Raw genomic sequence first — 22,050 nt, 5'->3', positions numbered from 1 at the left:
TTCTCACTCTGTGTTTAGTCAGAGCTGTTCTTTAAAAATGAAGCCCGCTGTATCTCCTTACACAAACAACATGTGCAGTGAGGTTGCAGGAGCATCTCCCAATCCTGCCAGTGCATCTGATCCAGAAGAGGAGCCTTAAGAGTTTAAACACACAGCTTCCCCACTACCCTTAGGTCCTTACTCCACACTTCAGTCTTTCATGTCAGACTACCCTTAGCAATGAAAATATTTTATTAGAGGACAATGGTGATGGACGATCATGATGAAAGGCACAACTCAAGCCAACTATTTGTCAGTCTTCAGAGGGTAAGGCATTTCCTTGCTGGTGGGAGCACAATACCAGTAATAGGCCTTCCCTGTGCCAAAATGTGGGTTAAATGACAGCGGTCAACATAAGGTCAAATGAAATAATTATTATAGCTATAAAATATCATGAGATAAGTAAGGCAGTGGTTTAGAAGTACTGTTAGCTGAAGCTGACTGTAAGGGATTGACCACACAACCTGCAGCCTAGGCATCAGCAAATATTACCAGCCCTGGGTCCCAGTCCCTTCATCTGGAAGGCTACTGCTTTGCGGGAAAAAGAAAAAAAAAAAGTTTAGCATGTAATTAAAATGTTGTGATGGCTTCAGAGCTCTTGACATATTTTCCACTCCGTCACTGCCTTCAGATTTACCATCTGATTGGGTTTTTTCCAGCACTAACCAGGGCACGACCTCAAAAAACCAAAAAAAAATGGTTTACTTCTGGGAAAGACAGACAAGAAAAGGGGAGTTATTAATTTTATAAGTTTTCTTTCAAATTGTTTCTGTTTAATTTTGTTTGAAAAGTACCACAAATTGTGTTATAGGGTAGAGGTGAATACTTTCCTAAGCTCCTATTTCAGCTCTATTTCCAGCATAGCTCAAGATTTCATAGCTGCACAAGGCAAGCTCAGTTTTGTGCCTACTGCCCTACGTGGCTCATGACACTGACATGGAAGAAAGATGAAAAGGAGCCTGAGTAGCTTCCAGATCCTGCCATCCTCCCCTCTGCTTCGGGACCAGCCTGATACTTGTCTGCTTTCACCCAAGCCCCCGGCAGGGGAGCAGGAAAGGTGGATACGTGCACTGGAGCATCCCTGTGCTGCTGACTCCTGCTGATTCCAAGAGCCCAGGGCTGTTGGGCAGGGCAGGCTGGGCACACAGCTTTAGCTGCCACTGCCACCAGGATGCCAGCCTCTGCCGGAGCTTGGCCCTTACCAAAACCACCACCACCACTACTATGTACTGTGAGATCTCCAAGAACAGGATGTCTAGATGCTTTCTGCACAGTGCTTCAGATAACTGCAAAGGCAGAGCAAGGTGAAATTAAGAGAGGAGCAGCTAAGATGCGGAGCCAAGAGAAGAGAATTCCCGAAGTGCTGAGCTCAGGCTTTCCCATTTTTTAGTCTGTAATGCATTCCCAGAATAGTTAAGATACACACAGGCAACTCAGGTACCAGCTGAAGCCTTGGTGCAATACCCCAGAGATTGGCAGTGTAAGCCTGCCCAGCTTGGGCTGCTTTCACAGTCTGTGCTCAGGTCCATCCCACTTCACCTTGGGTCCTACCACTGCAGGCTATTTAAGACTCGCTCCTGTAATTCAGGTGATCCTTGCTGTGACTGCACTGCTAACATACCCTGAGGCATAAGCATCACAGGATCTTTCAGATGGCAAAGGATAAGGTTCTTAGCAAGGGTGTGGGAAGGGGAGAGATCTTGGCAGAAAGCAAAGAACGACATAAGGAGTAGGAAGAGCTAAGGACAAGGTGGGAAGCAGGAAACCCACATGAGACATTTTTACAACCACACACACCTACACAGAATGATTTTGAAGTGCAGCCTTAAATGTCTGAAGCTAATAGAGTTATCAAAGGACGTACATGACACAGGCAGGTTTCCCTGCAAATGCAGGATTATTCAAAATGCTAAATTAAATCATCAGTGTTTCTAATGTAAAAACAAAAAACCAGTCATGTTCTATTTTGAGACATGTGCATGCCATGCACGCCAGCCACAACATAAATCAAGCAAGGCAAGAAACACAAACGCTATCACCATCACAACGGTAATGCCAGTCATGAATATAAACACCATGTGTTACTGGGAACAGAACACCACAGGCACTACATGGGAAACAGAACAAAACCCCAGACTCCGTGAGCTTTAATGACTTATAAAAAACGCAAAGTGCATCTGACTGCATGTGAATTGAAGTCACGGTATTTTATTGCAACGAATGTTACCTACAAAAGAAGATAAAGTTAACGTACCATAATTGTTGTTCACTAAATACAAGCATTCACAAGCAAAGGTGTAACAAGAGAAAGTAATTTGCTGTAGACACAGTCTGTTCTTGTCAGTGAATTCACTAGGCTAATTGGTGAGGACAGTGTCTCAGGATGCTACTGTTATTTTACACCACCATCCACTGCTACTGGTGTTGTATGTAATCAAGTCATGCTATGAACAAGGAAGAAGAAAAAGGAAGGATGCATTTGGATGAAGATAATAAAACTCTCACTTGAAGGGCCAGTTGAGCCCTTAACACCAAACTTGGCTTTCACAGAAGCACAGAACAGTTGAGGTTGGAAGGGAGCCGAGGAGGTAATCTTGTCAAAACCCCTGCTCAAGCAGGTACACCTAGAGCTGGTTACCCAAGACCATGTTCACATGTCTTTTGAATATCTCCAAGGTGGGAGCATCAATTAAGCAGTTTGGTAAATGAGTCAATTTTCGCACTTGGACATCTGTTTAAAAGCCAGTTCCCCACCACTACTGTAAGTCCAGAAGTTATTTTCCAGCTTCTGCAGCATAAACATAGTATTAAGTTCATCTAGAAGTTCCTAGAATAGACATGGCATGAAGATATACCCAGTCTCTTTCCTAGCTATAGCCACTTGGAGATGGGATGACAAGGAGGAACTCTGTGTGGTCTCTTTTCTACCCGCCCTATGCAAGATTTCAGCTTCCAGAAACTCCAAGTGAGAGCACCTTATAGTGCTCTTTCCCTCCTGAATTCAATAGTAATGACAACAAAAGGACAAACCAAAACAAGCCGAGGACAAGTTCACAGCAGTGGCACAGTAACCACGGTCACACAGCATGTCTAGGTAAAGCAGCACAAATGTGAGCAAGGGCAGCAAAGCCCACCTAAGGAGGGTGAAGTGGCCCACACAGATCATCAAGCTGAGTTACAGCCCAGTGACTGGTCCAGCAAAGGCTGTAAGCTACTTCCAGACTAACTTAGGTCTCAACAGCATGTCAGCCTTGCTCTCTAGGGATGTATCTGTGACAGGCTAAGGTCTTAGCCTCAGCCACGCGAAAAGCGTTCTCCAGAACAGCAGGACATCAGACAAACCAGAGGTTAAAATACTTCCTTTTCCTACAGTCATGGAAACTCACCACCACCACTCAACAGTAAAAAGATACACTCTCTTTCCTAAACTTACATGGTCATTTAAGGGAAGATCCACTTAGTATTGGAAATCACCTATTATTTCAAATGAGTCCTAGCACTTCTGTGACACATCAGCTGGCACAGCAAGGGGACTCCATCATGCACCACGACAGTGCTCCATCTTCAGATCAGGCATACTGCCTCCCACTTGCTCAAGAGGGTAAGAAGGCATATATGTTCACAAATGCTGTGATAAGCAAAGCAATACTTTAGAGAGAGAGAAAATAACCAAAACAGGAGAAAATACACACAAAACCCCTACAAAACCAAACCCCTAGAAAACTGTGAGCCTTTTCACCTCTTCCTTTCCTACAAAAGACAGAAAGCCTCTTGTCCCTCTTCCAAAGCAGCCAAAAATGTAAACTAAACCCAAACCCCATACTTGAGAAGTTCACTCTGCAAGACCATACCAACTGAAACTGGTGACAGAGTAAAAACTGACAAAGAAGCAGAAGACCAGATGGCTCTCAGAGACACTGGTGGCAACGTGCAGACTGCCATCCACAGAGCTCCTGCATGATGACAGCAAGGCTCATTGCAAAGATATAAACAGCAGAACCCTGCCTTTACTTGATTTTCCCATGTTTGCTCTCAAATGAGTGTTACCAGAAGTTAGAACTGCCTGGAGGTCTCAGCTGGAAGATGCACATCTCCAGCATAAACTCTCAGCATTTGTGCTTGAAGCTCTGTCTGTGTTAGCAATGTGTTCCTGGGAATGCCCCACTGAGAGTGTCTGACCCTGGGGCACTCAAGAGCTGCTGAGAAAAATGGCACCATACTTTCCATCACGGTCAGTGCTCCTCACCTCAATGCCTGTGGTCTGCCCTTCACTGCTGATGCTGGAAATGAGAAGAAATTAAGATCCTGAAGTCACCAACCAGAAGGGGAAGACTGCAGCAGTCATACAGGAAAAAAAAGTTTCCATGACCTTCCTAGGTTTGCAGTTTACAAGCATGAGTAGTAATCCCAGTTATTGGAATTTAGCTAGAGCTAAGCAGCATCAATACTCAGTTTTTATTTTAAACGTTAAAAACTTGCTACCCTCTCCCTCTAAACATCTTGAGTGAAAAGATTTTCCTATTTCAGCAGGCTATATTTGACCAGATTGATTCTTCACTGGAAACAGAAGTAATAAATAGCCTTTTGGGAAGAAAAACTATTTGGGGAAGGCAAAACAAATAAAGATAGATATGCAGTGGCTACCAGCCAAACGATAGGTGGAACATGTTATAGATGCTTTTGAGATGAATGGAAGGAATTTTACTACTCCATCATCACATACGGTTTCAGCAAGTCAGGAAGAGCCCAGATCAGGGGAGTCATTCTATCAGGGTTTGCATTTAGCAACATTGGGGAAGGTTGTCAGGGAACTAGGTGTCTGTTGTGCACCAGCTGGAGGCAGGCAGCCTTTTGTAAACTCTCAGTTAAATGATTTATATTGGAGGTCTCAATATACGCTGTGTCTCTTCTTTTCAAGGCGTCTAAGCCTCCTGCCCAATACACAACTCATTGTGTTAGCGACCATGGCTCAACTGCAAAACCAATACAGATAGATATGCAGTGGCTACCAAACTATAGGTGGAACACACTATAGGTGTGTTTGAGATGAATGGGAGGAATTTTGCTATTCCATCATCACAAACCAAATTAGGTGCTGCTGTCTGTCAAACATAAAAAAGAAATCCGAGTGGCCTAAATGAGATTTTGGGTTATTAAGAAGGAGACACGTCAGACCTTTTTCATGTATTTAAGAAGGGACTGTTGGGAATGTGAAAATTTTCCCAATCATTCCAGTCAGGGGAAAAAAAAAATCATTTAAGTGAGAAAGATGCCAAATCCATTCCAACTCCAAGTAAGTAGAGGAAGGCAAAGTTGAAGGATATACATGGCCTTTGGCAGAAAGGCACAAAAGAACCATGCATACTGCTGACCCCAACCGTGTGTCTCCTTTGGCTCTGAGCAAGCCCAGACTACCTGGGCCTGCCTGACCAGTGGCAACCGAGCTGACAAGTCTGTCCAAACTGGCGCTGGATCCAGCCCACACCAAAATAAATCTCAGATTCATTTGTCCCACAAGACAGCCTGAAATCCAAAACTGCATGTAAAACAAAAAGGAAAAGCCATGTTATTTTCTGGTTTTTGAACTTTAGGCATGCTTTTTGCTGTGAGCATTCTTGCAGTCTGTTTTCTGGCATTAGAGGAATCTCTGATGTCAAAATCCTGCCAAAAAACCAACAAGAAGTAAGACAGAGCTAAGAGAATTCTGCAAGAAGGGACTATCCATTACCACCACAGCTGTTGGAGTCTGGCACTATTCCTCCCTGCCCTCCTTCAAGAGAATGGCTTGCAAAAGTGACTGAAACCATAAAAGCAGCACAATAGGAAAGATAAAAAAAATCAAAACTTAAGTATTAAAACAAAAGACAACTTGTTGCATAGAGGCTGTGTGCCAGCAATCAATCGTCAGAGAAGACAACAGAATAATAATTTTTGGCACAGACAGTTAACAGTTGCACATGTATACCCTGGGTCAGGCACATGGGCTAGATATTGAGTAAGTTGCATCTAATCAACTTTGGAATGCTTTCTGTTATATATTGCTCAGGTCTTTATCTTTGATAGTGAAAGAATGAGCTCTTCATAGCTGTGCAAATTGCATTCAGTTTATTCTTCCCTAGTATCACAGATATTCAGCCAAACAACAATGCTTTTGTACTCCTTACTGAAAAAGCTGCAGTAATTCTGCATGCAGTGGTCATTTCAACCTAATCTTACTTCTTCCTCACTCTCTCCTCTAGCTTCCTCAGTGTCCTGTCCTTTTGTGATTTATTTACTCCACAATTTTGGTAAGTCAGGGTTTCCCTCTGGAAAGCCACTGCATAATGAAAACATTACATTAGTATATAAATGACAGAATTTAAAACATTAAGGAGCAACTATGACTTTCCTATAGTTATCTCATTTTCCCAAGGGAAGTAGGTACCAAAATATGCAGGCTGTTTCATGGATAAGCTGAGAATGGACAAGTGATGTGATGTTCTCTGTACACAATTACTGTTTGTGTTTGGGAGCTTACTAGATCAATAATACTGAAGTAGCCATTTGCTGGGAAAACTGCCAAAGAATAGGAACACGAGTCTTACTGCCCTTTTTGGAACAGTCAACATGAGTTGACTTGTTGTCTTCTCATTTCTATACTTTTAAATGTAATTGAGCACTTGTGTTTTTAAAATGACACTGATGAAACTGTAAAAAGAAACGGACCCAAAGCATATAGAGAGATTTAACTGTGCACACTTCATAATGGCCACTTCTCTGAGAAACACCAATGCAACACCAGTGGAGAAAAATTTTAAAATGAAGACGTAATCCTTTGTTAGTTATTCTGAAAGGTAAAGAGGCTGGCCAAAGAAAATGGTACAGCTCATTAACTGAGGGATCAACTTTTTATTAATTAATAAACAAACCTGATCGTAAATTTAATATTAAAACACATGATGTTTTTAGTGAGATGGGAGATTGGCCTTAATTTCAGAATTAAATGAAAAGGAACAAATCCTGCAGGAAATTGAACTTGTGACCTGATTATTGTACGCTACATTAATATTCCTTACCTGATAAGAACCAGTAATGAATAGATATCCTCAACTCACGAGTAAAGTGCTCCCAACTTTACAGGGGCTACAATTTAATGTTAAGGGGTTTGTTTCTTTTTTAAGATGTGATCTGCCATCATATTGCAATTGATCAATGGCACTTGAGTTTTTGATTTGATTCCTTTGGTGACACAGAAAACTCCAGCTGCCATGGAGAAACAATGTAAATATAATTAAATTCTGCACAATCAATATCAGCAGTAGAACCACTCCCCCTTAGAAAGCAGTATAGGTGAGCTCACTAAATGAGTATTTCTATGCAAAGATCATCCTTGAACAGAGAATATTAAATTCTATGCATGTCTTCAGCCCGTAATATACCTCATATTTCAGATACTTGCATATGTCCATTATTTCAGAGATAGCAAGCAGTGTTAAATGTATTCTATGGCATTCAGATTATATACTGCAATATCAGAAAACATCTACACCACTTTCGTTTTATTATTCTGCTGGTCAAGACACTAGCTATCAAGACACCTTGATTCTAATCTTTGACATCCCATCATTTGATTCCATGATCGATTACTTACTTGGCTCTGTCTCAAATGTCTGTTTTTATAAAATAAAATGAACCACTGCATCTCTAGCTTCTTAAGCACATTAAGCCTTCAAACTTACATTAAGCAATTGTTAAAATTTCATTGGTGCTAGAAAAGCCACAACACACCATTTTGCAGGGACAGCAGTAAGGTATATAAAGAAAATACATAAAGTTGCTCAAGGTCATGTGGGAAACACATGGCAAAGCAGGAGTTTGATTCCTGGCCTCATGAGTCCAGGAAACATCTGCACAAAACCTACTCCTGAGATGCTGGAGCAGGGAACGTGGTGAGGCAGGTCTGCCCACTGCATATGTAAGTCTTTTTAACTTTCCACTGAATCTCCCCTGATTTTTGCAATCAGTGGTTTCTTCTTATAATGAAGCAGGCATATAATTTTAACTTGATTTCAAGAGAATTACTGTAATTGCCACCACCAGAATAATAAATCTGTGTATAAAGAAATGGCTTTTCTCTTGCATTTTCCATCAGAAAATTTAATTTCTGTGTAATGCATTGAGATATTTCACTAAGTCATTTGCTTGCTACTCTCAATATTCGCAAAATACCATCTCCAAATGAAGTTCCTGTAAACAGTTATTAGTTTACCAGTGAACTAATACCAATAAAATCAATAGAGTCTGACCAGATCTCTTCTATAGCATAGAAAGTCACCTTAGAGACCACTTAAAATATATATTATGGTAACATTTCTCAGACCATAAAAATAAGAGGGAAGCTACTGTGTCAGATCTTCCTACATCTATGCAAAACCAGGCTAGCTAATTTTGGCTTTCTATGCCACTACAGTAGCAGCAAATTTGGCTTGAAGATTAAAACCAAAAAGAATTAAATAACTGCCTGGCATTTGAAAGGATGAGTTCAGTTCAGAACAGTGGGTGTCACAACTTCAAAACACTTCTGTATATTCATCTGTTATGTACGCTACAAAACTAACAGCTACTTCAAGCAAGGAGTGAAACTGGAGTCACAGATTGCTGGTGTCCCAGTGTTAGGGTGGCCTTTCACAAAGCTGCATGAAATGGAATTAAAGTGCCATGGAGGACACATACCCATCTGAAGGCTAGCACAGCTGGCAATAAAATTGTGCCTAATGAGTCACAGGACAAACAGGTTGGGACTTGCCCCGTAGAGGATTCAGGGAAGCCAGAGCTAAATTCACTTGCAGAACAGGAAGAAGTTTGAACAAACCGTCTCATGTGAAATGTCTTATGGAGTATGTATGTTAACAGCTACACAGCTCCTGTCCCTAGCACAGACACATTTAGGTTTCTAAACAGATGCCTTTGATTGCTCTTCCAGATAGGAGTAGCCATAACTGTAGTAAAGTGTTTCTAAAACAACATATCCATGCTCTCCCTCAGGGTGCTGTACTGTAACTGCATGAATTAATGCCGTACAAGTTTCCAGCACAAACAGGGCCCAAGGCTGTCAGGCAGATCCGGAGCAATGGAGAGGGGAGCGGAAGGAAACTGAGCACGCAAACAAAACACAAACCGTAAAGATCTCTGAAGAAACTGGAATTTGCAAGATGCACACTAAGGCAAACAACAGCTGTGGTATTTGATGTTTGTATAGCTGTTTTTAATGCTCCTATAGTTCAGATATCAAGAGACGATTCTCTATTCTTAAGTACCAAGCCACTCTCCGGAAGCCTGAAAATGCTTAGCACAGCTACTCTATTTCTTATATACCACAATAAACAAACTTGGAAAGGAGCTGGATTCTAAAAGCCAGTGCAAAGAAAGAAACAAAGGGGGGGAAAAAAGCAGCAGCCCACACAGCATCAAATGCTGGTAGGCTCAGTGCTAAATAGCAGATGATTCTTACTGAATAACTGCCCTAGATTTTGCAAACAATACAGGGAACAAAAATAGAAACCCATTTACATATTGCTGTTAATAACTTTATTTATAGTGTCACAGCTAGAACACAATAACTGCAGCCACGGCTTAACTTGAAAGCCATTCACTGTGAAAGAGTCAGACAGATACTGTTTTCTCAGCCCTTATGCAACTGAAAAAAAATCCTGCTGACAACAGCCAGTCACCAGAATCCTTACAAACAGAACCAGAAAAAAGTTAACAGCAAAGCCAAAAGCAAATCATCCACAGGATCCCACTGGCCGCTGCCCCTCCTGGTTACTTCAGACATGCTGTGGTTAGTCAAGGACTACTGAGGCTAGAAAACACAGCAGATACATTTTCACTTCAGTTTGAGCCTTATTATAGCATCTTACAGGAATACTTGACTGGGGTTTTTCTTTTTTTCTTTTGTCTTATTATTAAGAAAAACAGATAAAACTCAGACCAAGTCAGCAGCTACAATAAAAAAAAAATAAAATAAAGATACATGTCCAGCATTTAAGAACAGCCCTACCACATCCACACTGCCTTTTACATGACTGTAGCCACATCTTTGCTGGGGGCCCACATTCCTGCCAGCTAAAATACTACTGGCCTGTTACAACAGACTGGCACATCTTTATGGAACATTAATATACACATAAATTTGTAACCTTGATTTCTTAGTATTCTGCAAACACCCACTAGATATAAGTAAATGGAGTGAGAACAAAGCAAGGGAACCGTCTCTTAAGACCCTTCGCCCGAGAAGTGAGAAAACATGGATCTGAATTTTCCTCTGCCTGAACTGGACAACGGGTTATTTTGGATTGAGAACAGGGGTGCCCTCAGGACCTCGTGCTGCAGCTGCTCATTATGTATAAAATACTCAGAATAATTAAATGCAGAGACAGCAAGCACCCCGCTCTGCCCTGCTGATTACAGTGCGCTCTGTGACATAGGACAGCGGGACTCAAGCTGCTGCTCTGGGCTTTGATTCTTTTATATAAAAAAATGAAATAGAGTTAACAAAAGAGAATGAGGACGCCTTCTTCTGTTAGGCCCTCTCCTAGGAGATGTGGCCTCAAATGCCCTCTGGCACATGGGAAAACTGAATCCAGATAACCTACACCAGCATGTGGGTCAAGCCCCTATGCTCCCAGATGAGCACGGCATGCCTCATCACTTGTGTCTCTTCAGATCTTTACTACCTGTGTGCTTTACTTTCTGTCACCTGGAATGTCAACTGAATTAATTAATTTCTCTGGGTTTTCATTTTAGTGAGGAACTGAAAGATGCCTGTTTGACATGGCAGCCCAGCCGAAATGTGCCGCTAATTCCCCCCGCAGACACAGCCAGCAGTCACGAGAAGCGCCCAGCACAAGGAGCACGTGTATTTGTGCACACTCCCTGCTTGCTCTTTCTGCACAATTCCTCTGCAGTGCAGGCAGGGCAGAGCCTTCAAGGTCTAGTCGTTAGGACATTCCTGTAACAGCAGCCATGCATTTTGTAAGCTCTAATCAGTCTCGCTACCAAGTAAAATTAAAGAAATCACTGTCAATCTTGGTCTCTCCATTCCCCAGCCCTAACCTCCCCTTGTGGGGTTGACTGGTAGCAGTGCATACCTTCACAAGAGTTTGTGAGCATAAGGCACTAAAAATGCACGTGGTGTTTCCAAGGCCATTCCCATTTTCCAGCAAGATGACTTAGAATTTGTTCAGTTATTAGTAATACAATAAATGCTGTGTCTGATACACATAATGGAAAAATAAAAAGCTGCAGGACATGAGAGACCAACAAAATACAGCTTTTATGATCCTCCACTAGAAATGATCCTTGAATCTGCAAGAAAAATAACTTAAAAAGGGATGAAAGAATATACTAAAGAGATTTAAATAAGCCAGTGAATGCATGCATTTAAGCAAAATACACTGATCTAATAAATGCTAATGAAGTTCATATTGGGCTTCTGCATTACAAAAGTGTAGCCCTGGATGATTCTCAGCAGACATACCATTTTATAGCAGATGAAAAAATATTTTCACCATCCCGTGCCATTTTCAGATTCAGAGGTCCCCCTCAAAATGACACATTTAATCCTTAAACACAGCTTTAGTTTTGTACAGTTGTTCTCCAATACTATTTTTTCTCCCCCGCCCCGCCCCCATTCTTTTTAAGCTTTCAGGGAGGTACCACTTTCAGTTGACTCCTTCTACCACTGTATACTTCCAAGGAAAAAGAGCTCAGCAGGTAAGCCACATCTGCAATTTCAAGGTTTCTGGGCTTTGTAAGAAATTTGTAATCACTTCAGATTTCAATAACAAAATATTCAGTTTGCAGCTGAAAATTACAAAGAATACTGGATCTCAAAACCAGAATATGACATACCATTTATATACCATAACACAACTTTGTCTCTACATTAGACCTGTCATCCTAAACTGTGACCTGCTGGCTGCTATTCTGCAGAAGGGAAGATTCTTAAGGAAGAAAGGCAAAGATGATGTGGGGTTTTTCCTCCTTTTTAACTGAAACAAAGTAGAACTACTAAATCAAAAGGCCTCTTTTTCTCTTGCCTGGAAAGAAAAAGAATCTCACAAAGGGGCTTACAGTAGTTTTGAATGCAATCCAGAACAAAAGGTTCCAAATGAAACAGAATAATTATACTTTTATGGATCAGCATTTGGCTTCTGTTGAAGCCTGATCTGTAACTGCAATTGCTCAAGTTCCCCTGAGCAGAAGCCAAAGTTTTGTTTGCTGTGTTCTACAAATTGATTCTTATTAGCTCATTCTTTGGAAACAGCCACAGCAGAAAGCATCAGTGCATTGGTGTGCACGCTCCCAAGACTGGAGACTCTCCACCAGAACTGTGATGGCACACAACTGTCTACTGGTTAAAACTGCATGCATCTCTTTTCCATTCTCCAATCTCCTTTCCTCCAGTCATTGCTAACAAATGCTAACATTTCCTAAATTTGCTCCTTGTTTTCCAAGGGTTTTTGGTCTTTTCTGTCTTTTTTGCCTACCTCCCCACCCTGCAAATATCCCATCAGCTCTGTGACATAGGTCTTTCATCTCCTTCATGGTCCAGGATGTTACAAAGCATCCTCCAAACTGCTACTGCATTCAGCACTGATGCAAGGGTCTGCTAGGCTTTGGAGATAACAGAAATTAAGTAGTTGTCAAAAGGAGGGTTGTCCTACTAGCCTCCTATTAGCAACACATTACCCCCCAGTGAGTAGAAAATAGAGCCAGCGTATTATCAGACTCCACAGAGAATCAAACTTAAAGTTAACCACCCCCCCTCCCCAAATCAACAACAAAAAACTCCAAACAAAACACCTGACATGGTGTATCAACAAACTGTCACTACTATATCTCTGCTGGAAAAATTCCCCACTGCCTCACACATTCAACCTTCCTCTTCATGTGGGAGGGCAAGTTGTGCTTCCAGATGCTCTGCACAGCTACCGTTGGGGATAGACGTTTACAGATGATCTTACAAATGAACAAAGCCGTGGCCATCCAGCCCTCTGCATGCCACTTACTGGGGAGATCTCTGCAACAGGAGGCTAGGAGAAAATATTTTGCTGAGAGTCACACAGATCCAAGCTTCACAAGGGGTCGCTGCACTAGGTTTTTGGGTTTGAGGGTCAGCTCTGTAGAACTGGAGTTGAGGAAGCTGATTTCAAAGCCTGATGATCCTCCTGTATATTTAAGGGGTTCATTTAGGAGTTTGGATCAAACAGGGACATGTAAAGAACATAGAATTTCTCAGACCTTTGAGAGCCTCAGATATTTGTCAAGCACACATACAGCAACCACAGACAAAGATCCCTGTAGCCATGATATCAGAGAAGATAATACCTATATCCTGTATTTTGTTTGCTTTTTAAAGCATATCACACACGTATTTCTTTTCAATTTCTGAAAACTATTTGCAAACTTCTGAGTCCTCAGAATCTATATGGTCTTACAAATCCTTATTCCAACCATTTAAAACTGCATGCATCTTTCTAGGGCTTCCTAACAAACAAACGGACAAAGAAAAATCTCAATTTTCTAAAAAGAGCGCCTCTACCATTGCACAAGGCCAATCCCCTGCCAGTGGTGTATGGGGTGTGTGTGTGCATGCGTGCTGAAATTCATTTAATTTCTTTGGTCTTTTGCCTTCTTTGCTGTTTTGTGCAGTTTCCTGTTGCTTCTCATTTCTGAAGCAACCTGTTCTTAGCTTGGTTTCTCATAGAAACACCATTTATGGAATTATGCAGCCCGCACAGTCAGTACCAGCCTCTCCCTAACTTTTTAACCACTTAGTATCAAGTAAAATTAATAAAAAAGAGGAAGTTTAAAAAATATACGACTTTCAGTTACTGGAGGACATATACTCAAGTTAGCAATGCATTAACTTCAGTCACAGGATACCAGACCACTTGAGAGCTCTTCTCCACTAATTGGTTTCAGCTTTTGTCTCCTCTTCATCATTTTTCCAGTGTCAAAATTATGTATAAACCAGTAAGAACAGATGCACAAATTAGCAACAATTGTTGAGGGATATAAATATAGTTAGAAGACAAGAGAAGTTAATCCATCCCCATCCAAAACTGTGCCTCAGTTTGCAGCTTCTGTAAGAGGGCTTTAAATATTTTTGAAAAGTTCAGTGCATTATGGAATAAAAAGTTTAACTGCTTTTTGCTTTTCAGTCATTATAGTCTGAGGAGGAAGCAAAAAGGTAGGATGAATTTAACAAGAACCTCTTCAAATGTTATATAAACTCAGTGTTCTTAAAACCACTTTGCATGTTTACTAGATGACAAAGTAGTTAACTGAAATTTAACCAAGTTTTACAAAAGGAAAGCAAGTCTGTACAAGCAAGTCTTTACAAAAGTAAAGTTTTGGTTTCTCTGAAAGGAAACTCAATTTTCATTGTCAAGTTTAGTCCAGAACAGAGAAGACTAGGGGTGCATTAGTTCAATAAACATAAATTGATGCATTTTTTTACTTTAAGTTTGATACATTTGTTTTTATCATCAGGCCAATCAGTTGCCTGACATATTTTTTAAAAGTATATTTTCAGTGCTATTGAAGAAAAAAGGGAATCCAACCTTTCTGAGTTAAAATACTGCTCTGTAAACTTCTGAAGGCACCTTCATTATTCTCTCCAAATTACTATTCACAGAATTTCATCATTAAAACATCTAACACACTTCAATCCATCACCCTGTGAACTTCACAGACCCTTGTGTAAACTCAGAATAGCAGGGTGTGAATTATACATCACAGGCTCTTCCTAATTGCTGATGGCTTGCTGGTGGCTGCAGATCTGCAGTGACTTGGCACGCTACACTTTTGGGATGTTATCTTTATTACAACACACGTGTTTAAGTAATGCATCCAGCGGGGTGCCTTGCAGCCAGTTATTTATCTGTTTTGTTCTCTGGAGGGTACAAGGCGCTCTCATGCCCCTGAAGACACTAGGAGTTCCCAATAGGGACCAAAATCACAATATATTCCTAGTTCAAAAAGATCGGCAGAGAGTCAGATGAATACTTAAACAAGGTAGCATGTATTTGTTCTTCTTAAAGGATGCTGTGCACAGTGCACAAAGACATAGGTTTAATAAAATATATAAACCTGCTCTATTCTTTGACTTAAAAATTTTCAAGACTGAACCATTGATACACACATACTGAAAAGAGGGGGTGATCCTGGGTGGAAAAACTCACTCTAATATTAATGCTCAGGCTTATCGCACAGCTTTGATGTTAAGTTCAGGTGTAACAATGGCTGCAAACTAAGCAAATTCCTCTCTCTACACATGGATTTTATCTTGAATGTCTTTATCCAAAAGACAATGATTTTCCCCCTCAAAAACAACAAAATGGCTAGGAAGTGTCAAGCAATTAGTGGTACTAATAGCAGAGTAATTCACCTTCACTCATGAGTGAAACCTACTTCCACACTTACAAAAATTATTACTAACTTAAAAAAATAAATACATTATATTTTCTGGAAAAGTAAAAAGCCAAGATTCACTCCAGGCAGACACTAGTAGAAGTTCTCAGGAGCTGGCTTTTGACAGGGAAACAGAATTCCTGTTTAGGTAAAATTCACTGCCATCATTTGGGGAAAGATGTGGGCAGGCGGATCCTTTCCCTCCTACTCACTTTTCTCAGCCTACAGCCTCAACCAGAAGCTATGGCAATGCAGGAGGGGCCTGAACCCAAATGAAACCCACACAGTTTCCCCCCACCTACCTGCAACACTAACCTTCTGCTTGGGGCATATACCTTGAACAAAGAAAAGGAGGTAGAGGTCTTGCTAAGACTTGATTCTGAGAAACAACCCACCGACCCATTAACACATTTTGGGAGGAGACTGAAGCTCACAGACTGGCAGGTAGAGCAGTAGCAGGAAGCAAGACATGGATAAAACCTGCTCTTGGGCTTCTTCCTGTTTAATGCTGCTTCTCATCTTCAAACATAAATCATCTGTTTTCATTCTGCCTCCCCCCAAAAAGGGGAGAAGACAAGGAGGGAGATGGATCATACAGTAAATTCTAAAAACAGGTTCTGCTCCTGCCCTTTCTGGCAATAAGGCCTTCCACAGAAATTAAAGATACATAAAATTTGGCTTAGACAACAGATTTGGGGAATACTTGAAATTGTTATGGAAGAACTGGCAGAAATCTATACGTGGTATACTGTAATTTTATTTATTAGACATGGTAAGATTAAAGTGATTTCACTTGAGCTTCAATAACCTCCCATGAAAAAGCATGAAAACAGAATCAGATGAGCACTTGATCAAAATCAGCCCACTGGTATAACCACCTCCAAAGGCAACCTCCTGTCTGACCTGGGTTTGGTAGGATATACCTCATTATAAACCCATTAACATTTCAAAACGCACGTCTAGCAAGCCAGAAAAAACAGCCTTATGCCTATACTCACCAACAAGAATATACCGCTAAGCAGCGTGTTGCTTTGGCAAGCCCCAGCACTAATATGTCCAGTTACAGCTGTACCCTGTGAACCCTCCTACTAGCTGCAATCAGAGCTCAGCTTTGTACTATTGTTGATATTGGTAAGTCCTTTCACACCAAGAAACACCAAGACTAGATGTCCTGTGTGTGAGGACAGTGGGAGGAGGAAAAAGACATTTGCTTAGTTGAAATTTTCAAAAATAGCATACAATTACACAGCACCTTGCAATCTAGAAATTTAACACACTTCATAAGCAACTAATTAAGCATCACAACGCTTACAGGATGAAGAGGATAAACTGACACAGCTGGTCTGAATATCCCGACACTCAGCCCAAGTGCAAACTATTTGGTCATGTTTAAGGGGAGAATTTTTGGTGTTAGAACATAATTAAACCAGAAAACTAGTTAAAAATGTTTTTGTCTACAAAGCTGAAAGCAGATGGACTGTTTCATTTCTGCAAATGGTTTAGTTCAAGTTGTCAAGATGTTTAAAAAGCTCCGAGATCAGGTTAATGTTGTTGAGTATATGATTCATAAGAATTATGTGAAAGGGAGAAAAGAAGAAACTGTCACTTTCACCGTGCTTGGATGCCAGCCCTAAAATAAGCTTCTTGGAACAGTTCATCAAAGGAATTTTGATTACAAAGCCAACCTTTATCCCTTCACGGAGGACTTCAAACCTCCTTTTATAGCAGAGATTACTATATTTGGCGAAACCTAGATAGCATTAAAGCCATTATCACTGCAGTGAGATACTATAAATAGCAATAGTAATGTAAAACATTTAAAATTCCGCATGGGAAGCATGATAGATAAACAATATTATCTATGTGTATTTTAGGGTTGTCTATCAGACATAATCTCATTCATGATAACATGCACCAATTTAGTTACATAATTCACCTTGTTGTTTAGTCCAAATTACTTGCATAGTCTGGGGAACTCCTTTCCTGATTGCATTTGACAATAGAATTTATATTTAACACGCACATATGTGGGAAAGGTCAAATCACGCTCTGAGGTTCTGGATTTGTCAAAGTTAATTCTCATTCAATAAATCAGGATGGGAAACGGTTTCGTTCTCTGTTAAAAGGTTCTGTTCATTTGCATCAAAAAAGAGTGTATTAACCCCAAACCTCTTCATCTTAGTTTCATCATCACCCTAAATTCTTAAGAAGAACATAATCCTGAAACAAATTCTGCTGCCAAAAAGTGACAGGAAATCATATTTTCTTTGTGGATAAATTAGTCTCTGAACCTTACTTTCCATAACAATAAGCAGGAGATTATGAACTCATTCACAGGAAGTCCTGATAAGGTTCTAAAAAGATTTGCTTTTACCCATTCAGGTCAGAAAGACCACTGTATTTTGCATAAAATGTTGTTTCCCCAAACAGAGAGACAGCCCACCCTCTAAGAGAAGCATAACACAATAAGCAATATCATGGCAGAACTGTCCCTTATTAAAGGATCATGACTGTTTTACAGACCTACTACTGGCACTAGAGGAAATTTTTTTTTTGACGTAGGTTTTATACTGACTTCTTGTAACTTAGCCCTGCTCCTCTCCCCTCCCCCCCCCCCCAAAAAAAAAAAAAGAAAAAAAAGGAAAGAAAAATAAGCCTGCAACCTTTTTAAAAAGAAAAACACAGTATGTAACCTAGGAACTAAACCTAAACATATCACAGAAGAACTGGTCATTTAAATACTACTCATTTTAAAACAGACCCCACAAACACAGAGTAAATTCACATAATTGTAGAATAGCATTTTCTACTAGTAGAGTGTTTTGGGTTTGCTTTTAATTAAAATTAGAGGTGGTCCCAAAAGCCCAGACCCAATCATCCCTGAAAATTAAAATATTTAATCTTCTCTGGAACAGAATTTAGTAAACCACTTCTCCCACACAAAATGTCAAACCCGGCTAAGTGCACAGGGCTGTGCTCCTGCACTTCTCAAGTTCAAAGGGCCAAAGTTAAACCCAGATGGAAACATTCAGTGTCAGTGAAGCTCGTTATTTCCACGTTGACTGTGAAAGTGGTGAGCAACTTCACCCTGAAGATCCAGTAAAAATTAAGATCTTAGGCTCCAGGCATTACGATGCATTCAAACTTTTAAATCAATAGATAATGAAAATTCCCATCCATTACACTTTCATTTATAATCTACTTTTTTAACTGATACCTGGGAGACTGGGAAAAGAAAATCACTGGATACAGCTGACAGAGGAGGGAAACCTGCACCTCTGTGCAGACATACAGTCCTTCCCACTCCTACAAACTGTGGAGGAAATGCTCCTGCTCATAAATCATCAACAGGAAGCCAGATTCAATGGCTGGGCACAGCACCCTTGCACCGACTTCACATACTTCTCAATTGCCTTGACACAATAACCTTTAGCTCATAAAAACTTAGATCTTATGATATTTTTGAATCGTGACAAAAACAAAACTGCTTACAGTGTTCTCTTCTCAAAAGCCTCCCCTTGAGCTTTTCCCCATGAAAAGTAAAGAGCATGCTTGCTTTTATTCAGCCAGTTCATTAATCCACATTATTGAGACACTACCACCTACCACCAGTGTGTTTCTGTGTGCTTCAAAATCATCTGCAGTCATTCCCACTAGAGGTGGTTTCAGTGCACCCAGGCAAGAGCAAAGGCTCCATGCTGAACTCTTAGTGTGAAATGAGTCATTTGTTTCAAACCATGTTTCCTTTTTTCAATATTCATACTTAGCTATTAATTTCCCTAAAGTACATGAAAATAAGATGTTCCTAAGTTACCTTCCATTTGCTCTCAGTACATATACTGTTTTATTGCTATTTCTTACCTCTCTTTCCCAGCTTTTTCCATTATCTCAGTGGGCGTTGATTTAGGACCTCATAGGTACAGACAACAAAGTCCATACTCTGAAGAAGATCATTTAAATTGTTTCCCCTTGCAAGGTCTTTTGTGACCTCAGCCTCCCTTTGGACTGGAGGCCATCTGCACCTGCAAGGGCTTGATTCCTAAACACTCATTACCATGAGGAACAGTGTTAAAATTACTCTTAGGCTGCAGAAGGTAATCTATTATGGAAAAGTTTATAAGATGTGAAAATTATGTGTTTGCAAGCTTCCTGTTAGCTACCCATCAGGACAGTCCAAGGAACTGGTTGGCATTTATATATATGTTTCACCTTTCATGTTACTTCACAGCCATAACTGAAAATCATAGCCAACTGTTTTCTCTTTCTATACACTGGGTCATGCATCATTTTTTGTTGTATCTTTTCAGGTCTTCACATCTCTGTTCTTCTTCTTCATCATCATCCATTTTCTTTGGGCTATTTTTTCCAGTTATAATAGTTCTGTCAGATTACCCTCTCCATTTAAAGTTACTCATTTGCAAATTTAGTTTATTATTGTTCATTTGATGATACAGTTAAAATTTCAAATTAGCGTCATCCTAAAGAGCCTTTACTAAGATTTGACTGTACTGAATAACTTTCAAACCCGCAAATAACAACATACGGAAATTGATGTGAAAGTCTATAATACCATAATGACTAGCCTCATGTCATATCTAACGAATTGCATTCAGTTTGAATGTCAAGCTGACCTTTGAGTACTGGAAAAAAGTAATTTCTTTATTAAGAAAATTCACAAATGGCATCTGACACAAGAAATTTACACACCTTCTGGAACAAGCTCAGTGCCGTTAAAGAAAAAATTAATTTAAAGACACAAAACCTAATCCAATTACTGTAGCACATGATCTGTTGAGGGCAATTTGGAAGGCCTCTTCCCCTTACCTTCATCACCATATGTATTTTCTTTATTTTTATCACTGAACCATTATTGTCTTTGATATCTCATAATGTTTTTGTCTTCAGTATTGCTAGTGGATCTTTACCTGTTTACTGAGTCACCACCAAAAAAAATGAAGAGCTGAAGTGCATCCAAGCCTGCACAAAGACTTGTCCTGATTTCAGTGAGTCTTATATCAGACTCTACATTCAACAGTGGGCAACCTTCTGCCAATTTTCTACTTGTACATTACCTCTCCCCACTACCCTCAATGCTAACAAAATGTCTTCAGATGCTTCAGATTTTCATGTGAATTTCCCAGCATCAACTGGAAGATTATGCAGGGCACAGTATATTAGAAATTTAAGAAATACACTTTTACCTGTTGAGCATCAAGTATTGGAAAATATAAATCACGAGCATACTTAAAGCTATGTACAAGAAAATGCTACGCAAGCAGTTTACAGGAAAACCACTTGTTGGAAGGAGAAATGGAGAGGTGAGGAAGGGAAGCTCTCTATCCCCAGTCCCTGTGTCTCAGCAGAAGTATTTATAGATTCACAGAACTGTGACATATTCCAGGATCTGGCTTAGCAGAGACATAAGTGATCCCCAAAGAGGCCAGGTACAACAGCAGAGGTAAAATGCATCAAGATTAAGTTAAATTTAACTTTGTAACTGGAGCCCATAAAGATATCAAGCAACTAAAATACAACTTTATCTACTTGATTGCCTCTTCCCTGGGAAGTGGACAGTGGGAACTCGGTGATGTTCAGAAGCTCACGGTGCTGGACTACCCCAGTAACAAGGCCTGTGTTTGATTTTGACTGATTTGCCAGAGATTGGATATCAATTTCTTCTGCTCACTCAAGCTGACCAAGAAGCAACGCGCTGCTGGGTGACTGAGCAGGTGCCAAGGGCTGTCATTAACAGACCTCCTGCTTGTAATTCCAAACTGGCAGAGACCACTTGAGGTGACCTTAACCTCAGCTGGGCTCTGCAATTCACCCCATGGAAAGTGTTGCCAATCTTTAACTTGCACCCCATCGTGGCTTATCAGAAGCGTGCTTGAAACTGTCAAAAAATAACTGAACTAAAATACACTTCCTTCTCAAAACTACTGAGATTCACTCCAGGTGAGGAAGAAAAAAAAAAATCTAAGAAAGAACTCAGTTACAATTGCTTCTCAAAGGAAGACATTGCAGGAATGTGGCAATCCTATAAACAAACTTTCAAAAGTTAACTGGTGATACTTTTGAGTCTTTACACTTATTTTGGATTATGTGTCACTGTCCTCTTCATCACTGGGTGTTAACTGCCAAGCACTGGGAGGGTCCCTCCTCCCCAGCAGTTAGGAGATGGGCTGCTGTTCTTACCTGACATTGTCATGCTTCTGGATGTAGATCTTATGAAACATCATATCTTCCTGTTTGGCATTAATGTCAGCTTTCATCTCCATGGCAACATGTCGAGGAAGTACAGAGAGCAGGAGACGCTCCTGTGGAGTCAGACAGATGAACCAATTAAAACACCTGCTGCCCAGTTAACAAACACACTTTGTTCCTTACTGGGGAGCAATGAGTCATCAGTTTGGTAAGAGATGAGTACAACCAAGTGAAACGGTCTCCATAAACCCAGCAGCTGATCCCCTAACAGGTCACATGCACTTCTGTCCCAGTCCCACAATAAGAATTCAATGATTGTACAAGAAAAATTATGATTTTTCATCTCAT

The 22,050-nt window shown here is 40.4% G+C and overlaps 1 protein-coding gene across 2 annotated transcripts in view; it reads right to left on the bottom strand.

Moving 5' to 3' along the window:
- Positions 1 to 22,050, bottom strand: part of ADCY5 (adenylate cyclase 5) — a 223,850-nt gene that overhangs the window by 66,544 nt on the left and 135,256 nt on the right. For both annotated transcript variants that reach the window (XM_040602934.1, XM_040602935.1), the window contains exon 3: positions 21,694 to 21,815. In XM_040602934.1, the coding sequence (XP_040458868.1) occupies positions 21,694 to 21,815 (122 nt within the window). The remainder of the gene's footprint in view (positions 1 to 21,693; positions 21,816 to 22,050) is intronic.

This window comes from Falco naumanni, chromosome 8 (assembly GCF_017639655.2).
Source record: "Falco naumanni isolate bFalNau1 chromosome 8, bFalNau1.pat, whole genome shotgun sequence".
Taxonomy (NCBI): Eukaryota; Metazoa; Chordata; class Aves; order Falconiformes; family Falconidae; genus Falco; species Falco naumanni.
Note: the sequence above shows the minus strand (reverse complement) of the source record. Positions and strands in the feature narration are given on the sequence as shown.